Consider the following 10722-nt stretch of genomic DNA (forward strand, 5'->3'; position numbering starts at 1 on the left):
TCTTCGTTGGCCTACCTCTACCTCTCCGTAGGCCCTTAAATGTCAACCTCTCACACCTCCTCAACGGGGCATATGTGCTCCTTCCCCTCACATGACCAAACCACCTAGGTCACGCTTCCCACATCTTGTCTCAATAGGGGTCACGCCCACCTTGTCGCGAATAACCTCATTTTTGATCCTATTTAACCTGGTGTGCCCGTACTTCCATCTCAACATCCTCATCTATGTTGACTTCATCTTCTGGACATGAGCGATCTTAACGGGCCAACACTCTGTCCCATACCCTATAGAACTTACCCTTAAGTTTTGGTGGCACATTCATGTCACACAAAACACCGGAAACGAGTCTTCATTCCATCCATCTCTCCCCAATTCGATGTGTGATATCTTTATCAATCTCCCCATCCCCCTGAATAATAGACCCAAGGTACTTAAAACTACTTCTCCTAGGAATGATCTGCGAGTCCAGCCTCATCTCCCCTTCCCCTCCTCGAGTCTCGCCACTGAACTTATACTTCAAGTATTCTGTCTTAATTCTGCTCAACTTGAAAGCTTTAGATTCCAAGGTCTGCCTCCATATCTCTAATTGTGCGTTCACACCATCTCGCGTGTCGTCAATAAATACAATATCATCTGCAAATAGCATGCACCACGACACCTCCTATTGGATGTGGCGCGTCAGTATGTCCATCGTCAGAGTAAACAAAAAAGGGCTGAGTGCCAACCCTTGATGCAACCCCTTCATAGCCGGAAAATGGTCTGAGTTCCCACCCACCGTCCTCACTCGGATTTTTACTCCATCATACATGTTCTTAATCAACCTAACGTAGGCAATAAGTACACCTCTAGCCTCCAAATATCTCCACAAAATCTCCATCGGAACTTTATTGTACGCCTTTTTTAAGTCAATGAACACCATATACAAGTCCTTCTTTCTCTCCCTATATTGCTCCATCAATATCAAGGTGGATGGCTTCTGTTGTCGAACGCCCCAACATAAACCCAAACTGGTTTTCGAAAATAGATACACTCCTCCTCACCCTTATCTCTACCACTTTCTTCAAGACTTTCGTAGTATGACTATGCAGCTTGATAACCTGATAGTTATTGTAATTTTGGATATCACGAATTCATTAATTAAATAGAATCTTATATTTTTAGTCGCTCTAAAAAATAATACTCCAAATGATAAAATGTATATATTTTTTATTTATGTGTATCATAACATATACTCCATCCATTCACTTTTAATAGTCCATTTTTTACTTTACACGCTCCTTAAACAATAATAATTGTAGTATATATTTTACCATATAGCCCCTAATAACTATAATATTTCAAAAAGTCTCAAGAAATAATTTGGGGAATGAGTAGTTAATAATAAGAGTAAAATAGAAAAATAATTGTGTTTCTCTTGATTTGCTAAAATGTACAAGTAAAAGTAAAAATGTATTTTTGGTATAGTGGACAAGTAAAATTGAATGGAGGGAGTAATATATATTTTATGTACTTTTTGGCTAGCAAATATAATAATTTCGATCGATCGACCAATTGTCTATTTTGCCCTTAATTAAAACAAGTTATGAGTTCGATAATAAGTTAAAAACTCGGTATCCTCACTCCGCCTTTGGACGGTAAGCACTTTCACCCTTATTCTAGAAGTTTGGAGTTGGAGCTATGAGAATAAAGTCACCTAAAGAACTTTCATTGATGTTCAGGGGTTTGAATTTCAAAGTATAAAATATTACCGGCCCTATAGAGCAAATACAGGAATAGTTTGCTTGCAATCTACACTATATATAATTCAACGCCTGCGGATTGGCCTACGTTGTTCTAGAAAGTTGACGCTCATTGCATGACCGAGCCTTTTTCTCACCAACATAAGTGAGTTTCACTCGAACTTCCCCAATCCATAACACGTTCCCTCTAGGTAACTCTCTGCTTAATTTTTCCAATTTCACTATTTAATAGTACAATAATTTGTAAGTTCGATCTAGATCGCATGATTTTGAGCTCTACAATTTGCTGATTGTTTTCATTTCAGTGAATTGATTTATCCACTTGTAACTTTTGAGCTGTTTATTTTCACAAGTAATGATTTGTTCCTTTTTTTCTTTTCTATATTTGTGATTGGATTTAAGCTATATATAGTGATTGCTCTTTTGTATATTCGTGATTGGATTTAGCTAAAACAGTGGCTGTGTAAAGATGTTTTACACTGTCAGGTCATTCGTTCTTATAATTCGATAATTTCATTTATTTGATTGTTAAATAATCTAGTTAAGGTCAGCCCTATTCGCGGGGTTCTGGAATGGGCTTGACCACATTGGGTCTGATGTATTACCTTGCATGATTTATTTTTTGTATGTGATTATTAAATAACCAATATTGTAAAAAAATCTTTATACTGTCTGCATATAAAATGTTACCACATTTGAGTGTTTTTTATTGTTGTTACCGGGTTAGAGTTGAGAAAATTTCAATATTCCCCCGTGATTTATTTTTTCGTTTGAGTACGAAGTATTTTTGGGATTCTCAATGGTGAAATATTCAGGGATAATGCAGACGGTTGAGGGACTATTTAGTGTTAATGGGTGGTCAATATGGGCAATGGTGTTTGGACTTTTCATTTTCAAACATGTCTTGTTTGCTTCTAGAAACTGAAAAGAATAGTTTGTACATGACTTTTCTCTAATAACATCCAGAGGGCTAAGATTAATGAGTTAGAGGCTGAGGATTCAGTGTTGTGATACTGTGTTTTGGGCCATTATTTTGGGGAGTTCTCTCCATTTGTAAGTTCACTTTTTTGTTGTTTCCTAGTATTCGTGGTGATTATATTATAGATCTCGATTTGTGATATGAGAATCTTTTCTTGCATCTATGGGTTCAAGTCTTTGGCCATTCCTTTCAGTGTATACTTTAGGGCAAAGGATGCCATATTCATTCCATTATTAGGTTTAGGTTCAGGGGCACTCCTTTCTTGGCCTTTCGTTGGCCGAATGCCTTGTTAATTTTATCCTATGTTTTGTTCAGATTAAAGTCAATATTACTGATCTATGTATCATGTCTTAGGTATCGGTTTGTTCTTTTAAGAAGTCACTTCAGAAACATAGAACTGTGTGGCATATAAGATGGAAGATTCTGAGGGAAGCAACCCATATATGAGTACAATGGAGAGACTGGCCAGCAATGATTATATCTCCAACTTCAAAAGTTCTGGGGTTGCTGGTGCAGTTATTATTGCCATTATTATACCAATATTACTGTCCATGGTACTAATGGGGAAGAAAAAGGGGAAACAGAGAGGAGTTCCGGTTCAAGTTGGTGGCGAGGCCGGTCTTGCAATGCGCAATGCTAAGTCAGCCGGATTAGTTGAAGTTCCTTGGGAAGGGGCTGCAACTGTGGCAGCTCTATTTGAGCAGTCTTGTAAAAAATATTCTAGTGAACGCTGTCTTGGAACTAGAAAACTAGTTAGCAGGGACTTTGTAACTGCAAGTGATGGAAGGAAGTTTGAGAAACTTCACTTGGGGGAGTATCAGTGGGAGAGTTATGGACAAGTATTTGATCGTGCTTGCAACTTTGCCTCTGGTCTTGTTAAGTTGGGTCATGATGTGGAGACTCGTGCTGCTATCTTCGCAGAAAGTCGTGCGGAGTGGCTCATTGCCTTTCAGGTATTCAAGTAGTATGCTAAACCAGTCCCTTATCTCTGTGTTCTTAATTACCGCGAGATCCAACAGTTTTCATGATCAAATTATTTTATTCAGGGATGCTTCCGGCAGAACATTACTGTTGTTACCATTTATGCTTCTTTGGGCGATGATGCACTTATATATTCACTCAATGAGGTGGGGCTGCTTTATTTTTTAGTCTGTGTATGCATTGTTTCTTCATCTATTCGAAGCGTCATACGACGTGATGATTTGAATTCATCTGTGGCCATTGACAGACTCAAGCATCTACGATGATATGTGATGCCAAGCAACTGAAAAAGTTGGCTGCTGTTAGTTCTAGCCTGGAAACCATCAAGAATGTCATCTATTTTGAGGACGAGACAGTGACAGATTCCACAAATATTGGCAGCTGGAGGGTGTCATCTTTCTCAGAAATTGAAAATCTGGGTAAAAATGGTTCTATTCAGCCAAGGCTGCCTGTCAAGAAAGATACTGCTGTGATCATGTATACCAGTGGGAGTACAGGCTTACCTAAGGTTTGACCCCACTTTCTATTAATTCATTTTTTCCGATGTGCATGCAAGAAAAAAAAATATAGCTGTTGAGTATGCTTTTAGATGGTTCTCGTGGGATGTTTCTTATAGCTTCCCTAGTGGCTGAAACATTCTTGTTATTTAAGGGTTAAGATAACTTAAGCTGATAATAAACTTATGGGACTGTGAATCCATTTAGCTTTGATCAATGCACTGATAATTTGTTAATTCAAAAAGTTACCCAGGATGAGATGTCATCGGATCATGCTACAGAAGATCCAAGACATCAAGAGAAAGAAAAACAGAGTACTTTGATTTTGGCTTACTGTAACTTATCCACACTCATAGTCCAGATTGTACTGTGCCTTCCTCGATGTCTATCCCTCCACTGATGCTTGTTGTCTATTTTACTTTTGGCTTAAACCAACTGGCTTTTTGTGTATTTTATCCTTTTCATTAGGAAAAGGAGTACTGCTCTTAACTTATCCATAAAAAGGAGTACTGCTCTTAATTATTCTTTTATCTATGTCCTATAGGGTGTTATGATAACTCATGGCAACATTGTAGCCACTACAGCTGGTGTTATGAGTGTGATTCCAAAAATTGGAAGCAGTGATGTCTATTTGGCTTACCTCCCTTTAGCTCACGTCTTTGAGTTGGCTGCTGAGGTAATTCCTTAGGAGTTTATCTTTAATTTGCTTCATTGTGTTTTACCTATAAAATGAAGATTAGTGCAGTTCTAAGTGATTCTTGTTCTGCAGACTGTAATGCTGACTGCAGGTGCTTCCATTGGTTATGGCTCAGCTCTCACATTGACAGATACTTCTAACAAAATCAAGAAGGGGACCCAGGGAGATGCTACAGCTTTAAAGCCTACATTAATGGCAGCAGTTCCAGCCATTCTGGATCGTGTTAGGGATGGTGTTATGAAGAAGGTTATCACAGTACCTTCCATTCTTTAGATCTCAATGAGAAAGAGCATACTTAGTTTAGTATAGGGCTTCAAAAGATTCAATGGGGATTAACCTTTTGTTTATATTTTTCGTGACTCTAGGTTGAGGAGAAGGGAGGTTCTGCTAAGAAACTTTTCAACATTGCCTTTAAGCGTCGATTGGCTGCTATCGAAGGTAGCTGGTTTGGAGCTTGGGGTCTAGAGAAACAAATATGGGATATAGTTATATTTAAAAAGGTAAGGGCAGTGCTTGGAGGAGATATTCGTTTCATGCTCTGCGGTGGTGCTCCTCTGTCAGGAGATACTCAAAGATTTATCAACATCTGTATGGGGTAATTCTTCTCACTCCTAATGATGGATTGTATATTTTCTGAATAGGTTCTACATGCTTGCAAAGATAAGTTTGCTTTCTTTTTAGCTCAATAACTGCTCTTAGTATGGCCGTATGTTTTTCCAAATGTGGCAAGTCTTTTTAACGTTAGAAATTTACGAACACTTACTGCAGAGCTCCTATTGGTCAAGGGTATGGACTAACAGAGACATTTGCTGGAGCTGCTTTCTCTGAGTGGGATGATCCTTCTGTTGGGCGTGTTGGTCCACCTCTTCCTTGTAGCTACATAAAGGTATGGTTACTTTGTTGTCACAAATCGATTTGAGAGCACCAGCTGCATTCAGTCATTTATGAAAAATCTTTGTGAAACTATGTTAGGTAATTGTTTTGAATAGATACTACTTGGGAAGTCTTACAGCAAAAAAAAAAAAAAACCCTTAATATGTCATTTAATTTCATCTGTTAGTTTCTACCTTTTCCTTCTGTTTATATTGCTTGACAATCTTAAGATCTTCCCAGGTTTTAAATGATGCCATACTTTTGGTGTGCTTTTACCGTAAGAATTTGAAGATAATTTTATCAATCTTCGCCAAATTTCTGGCAAAATAACCTGTGCTTTGATTCTATAACTTCATAGTCATCTGTGGAGAAGAGAAAAAAGAAACTGCTAATAAGCCATACAAAAAAGTTAGTGATTTAGAAATGTACAAGACATACTGTTTCTTAACCTCCTTATTTTTATTTTTCTCTTCTTTCTTAACTTTTGATTTTTCTGAGAAACAACAAACCAGACAAGGAAAAGGCATAACAAGGGAGAAAAACCAGGAGAAACTAAAGAGGACATTGCTATTGCAGCCTTTCATACACCAAACAGTACATGTTTCTGTAAAATACTCCACTTGGCCGGCGCGCACCAGCGTAAATATCCCACTACAATGATCCCAACTGTCGACTCTGCAAAGAACATCCCTTCAACCACTGAGTCCTAAAGCCTTGCCCACTCCCTCCATCCGAAGTTTTGAGTACATCAACTTTTTGTTGCCTTCTGAGTTCGGATCATTTTCCTAGGCTACCTTTAGTGCCTTCAGCCTATTACTATCTTTCCTGAGACAGCAGTACTGCTAACCCGTGTGATACTGAAAAGGTTATCTATTTAGTACTCGTATGATGCTGAAAATGTTATCTATTTAGTAGTTGCTCTGTCCTTATTTATATAACAGTGTTTTTATATTAAAACAACCAATAATGTTGACACTAGTTCACTATTAATTCTATTATTCATACAATTTTCACAAGCTTCAAGATTCAAATTAACTTAACTGTATAGATTTAAACTCCATCAACCTAACTTCTCAGCCATCACTTTAATTTTTAATTAGTATTTGGGAATACAAAAGTCAAAATAATAGTCTACTCTTATAATCGATGAAGTGGCGGCTTATATATTGGAGGGATGAAGTATTTTAGTTCTTCTGCAGCACCTTCTTGGTTCTGATTGTTGATGCTTGATAGAACTACCTCAGCTTGTTAGAAACAAAACCGGGAAAAAAGTACTCCATGTGTTTAGTTCTTTTTTTCAACGTAAATAAAAGCTAAACTGATTAGTGCCGTGTTTTCATGGTTGATAAGTTGAATCTGGAACCCAACTTAAACTGGTCGACCACTCCGAAATGGCTTAATTTAGGGTCCTTACAAGGTTATTAAATTACTTTCCACTAGGCCCCTTGGAGAGGGTCATTGCGTGTTGGATAATTGTTCAACAGAGGAAATTTTCTAGGTTTGCTTTTGACAACTAGGCACAGATGGGAGCGTTGGCTGTTTTTCCATGAACATGAGATAGTGGTTCCATTGGCTCTTCATGGGAGCTATATATTTCACAATAAAGCTGAGTATTCGTGCTACCTTTATATTAAGATCGTATCAACTAGTTTTTGATAGTGGCTAATTTCAAAGCTTTGCCTCTACTTTTCCTGTTTGTAGTATTTATATATTATAAATACACACCAGCTCTGACAATGCACTGCATCAACGTGGAACCTAATGTGGCAGTTAAGAAATTTCTGTTAAGTTCAAATTTGGGCCATTTTCTCATATCAATATGCGCTGTATATAGTTTTTTTGGTACTCTGTTGGAAGAATTTTGGAACATCTTAACAAATCAATTTAGTCTTACTTGTTTGGGGGGAAAATATATTCTCATGTTCCAAGTAAGATCTTATGCATAGTTGTTCCAAGAACTTAATTAACACATGCACTTAGCTTGTTAGATGGTTAAGGCATACACTTTGGCAGTCCTTCCAATGTCGTTGAATCTTCAGATGGCTTATAGTTTATAAGATCGGCTATTGCTTTCACACAGTTTCTCCGAAAATTTGCTTTCAATGAAGTTTCAAGTTTCAAATGTTGTCAGAGGGGTTTTCCTGTCTGGAGACTTCTATGGTAGCCTATTAAAGGGAGTACACCAATGGATAAAACTAGCTTCAATCAGACATTATAGCAAGAAAGTGATAGTGGCTGTTCCCATTTCTGTATTTATTTTCCTGATGCTGGTTTATTTGCTAAATACAAAGGAGTTAGCTGTTTTTTGTGTTACTACATGTGGGTTTCTTACTTGAAGCCTTGTGTTAAACCATGCAGCTTGTTACCTGGGAAGAAGGAGGTTACACAATAGCTGACAAGCCTATGCCTCGGGGAGAAGTAGTTGTTGGTGGGTGCAGCATTACTGCTGGTTACTTCAACAATGAGGCCAAAACCAATGAGGTTTATAAGGTAGTTTTGACTTGTGAGATTTTGCTTATACAAATAGAGGAATTCTGTATATTGCAAAATTTATACGTTGCTAATATCTCTGATACAGGTTGATGAAAGAGGCATGCGCTGGTTCTACACTGGTGACATTGGAAGGTTTCATCCTGATGGATGCCTTGAAATTATTGATAGAAAGAAAGATATTGTTAAGCTTCAGCACGGGGAGTATATCTCACTTGGAAAGGTATTCACAATTTCTTTTATTCACACGGAATCTGATGTTTCCCTTAGCAGCATAACCAGTTCCTAGTTGATTCGTCGCTTCATCGTATGATTGGATATGATATTCGAGTTTTGGTGTGTAACTTAGCCTTCTTCCATTCATGATCATGAAACTGTACAATACGTGGCAGAAGCGGAGACGAAAAACATGTATCATACATGGGCCTTTTCTTTTTCTGTTATTGTGGGCTCTTAATGAGTTTCTGGTTCCCATTTATCTCCTCCTATTTATTTTTATCCTTAGGTCTTGACTTTGGGCAATAACCAGATAAATTGATGCTCAACTCACAGGTTGAGGCAGCACTTCTATCAAGCAATTATGTGGAGAGCATAATGGTTTATGCGGACCCCTTCCACAATTATTGTGTAGCTTTAGTTGTCCCTTCACGCCAGGTGCTTGAGAAATGGGCCCAGGAAAATGGCATCCAGCACAAGGATTTTTCCGAACTGTGCGACAAAGGAGAAGCAGTCAACGAGATCAAGCAATCGCTTTCAAAGGTTCGTTTCCTTTCCATGGAATCAATTTGTAATCACTGTAATGTATTAATTTGGAGAAAGTATTGGCCTTTCTTTATTCTGAAAATGCATTATGTATGATAAATGAGTGTTATGCTGACTGTGGATAACATGAAAGGAATATGATGACAATTCGGCGAAGTTTTGAAATGCTAAACAAAACAAAACACGTTTCCTCCAAATTTTGGTGCTAGTCTCAAAGTCCCTTCCCCATCGCTCCCGAGTAAAGTGATGAATAGTATAGTAGAATCAATTGCTAACTTTAAAAGGAATCCAAATGTGTGTATATGTTAAAAAGAACAGAAAAGTGGGAAGAGAATCGAAGAAAATAACAAGAAAAAACTTATAGAAAACATCAAAAAGAAATAGAAAAATAAATGTTTTAACTTGAACAAAAAGAAAGAAATAACGGACCTTTACCACCTCTTGCTCTCCCTTACTAACCATATTCCAGCCATTACTGATTACCATTTCAGCCCTGACAAGTAACCCAGAGTTCAGACCCTGCCACAATGGCTCACCTTGCCTTCCCCTCTATGGAATTAAATTCCCCTTGTTTGGTTGTGATGATATTCCATCTCTCAGAAGTAAAAATTATCCTTGCTCTTGTTTCCGTAGAATATCCAAGCTAATTAAGAAGTTAAGGCTGCCAGCCTCTGCTGCTGATCTATTCTGGGCTGTGCAAATAATGAGTGAAATTTTTCTGCCAACAGCAGTTTACCTCTGTTCTCATGTAAGTAATAAGGTGTGTGTATATGTGTGTGAGAGATAGAGTCTCTTATTGAGCAGGGTGAAAGGGGGTGAATGGATGTCTATGTCAAAATTATTTTCCTCGTATGTTGGAAGTTTTGGTTTTATAAACGACTGATATGCAGGTAGCAAAAGCTGCAAAATTGGACAAGTTTGAGCTTCCTGCAAAGATCAAGTTAATACCAGAGTCTTGGACTCCCGAGTCTGGATTGGTTACTGCAGCTCTGAAACTGAAGCGAGAACCCCTGAAGGCTCGATATAAGAATGAGCTAGAAAAGATGTATCAGTGAATTATTTTACTTCCCTGCCAAGTGATGCTCCATTTTGCAGATTTATATATCTGTTGGCAGTTAAACAATGGTCCTTTCCAAGATAAGCACAAGTTTTCCTGTTGAAGCGCAATTACTCGGTCTCATTTTGCTGTTGTATTAATGTCAAAGCTACTTATGCATCTTGTCCATATGCTTGTTCCTTTAAGGAATGAGGTATACTGGATTTTGTACCAAGCGTAAAAAGGCAAAACTCACCAGATTCAAATTTTGCAGCAGGAAAGCTTGGTAAAGTTATTTGTTGTATTGAGTGGATTGAGCTTCTCAGAGGTTAATTAAAATCTGTTCCCTCTATCAGTTAGAGGTATAAAGTAGTCTCTTTGTTTGTTAATCATATCTCAGATAGAAGCAAATTTAGTTATTTGTTTGCATTCTCTGAAGAATTTCTTAGTGTAGAACCATCTAAAATCATTTTAATTAACCTCTAATTTATCCCCCCCCCCTCCCCAATACATCCATTTAAACGTAGAGGTTAAACAAATAGATCGATTTTATCCTTGGAGCCAATTTAAACGTTGATCATGAAATGTGCATCTAGGCTTGCTTTTCCTTGTTCCATCTTAAATCATCTTGATTTTTTCCTATCAAACAAAGTAGGGCATATTCGATC

The 10722-nt window shown here is 37.7% G+C and overlaps 1 protein-coding gene across 1 annotated transcript; it reads left to right on the top strand.

Annotated features, from left to right (window-relative positions):
* Positions 1-1823: 1823 nt before the first annotated feature.
* Positions 1824-10443, top strand: LOC104246178 (long chain acyl-CoA synthetase 8). The gene is made up of 12 exons (XM_009801946.2): positions 1824-1930; positions 3073-3671; positions 3765-3845; positions 3947-4207; positions 4741-4872; positions 4966-5139; positions 5259-5488; positions 5662-5779; positions 8125-8256; positions 8345-8479; positions 8809-9015; positions 9909-10443. The coding sequence occupies exons 2-12, from the start codon at positions 3132-3134 to the stop codon at positions 10071-10073; spliced, it is 2175 nt and encodes a 724-aa protein (XP_009800248.1). The 5' UTR covers positions 1824-1930; positions 3073-3131; the 3' UTR covers positions 10074-10443.
* The last annotated feature ends 279 nt before the right edge of the window (positions 10444-10722 follow it).

This window comes from Nicotiana sylvestris, chromosome 7, assembly GCF_000393655.2.
Source record: "Nicotiana sylvestris chromosome 7, ASM39365v2, whole genome shotgun sequence".
Lineage (NCBI taxonomy): Eukaryota > Viridiplantae > Streptophyta > Magnoliopsida > Solanales > Solanaceae > Nicotiana > Nicotiana sylvestris.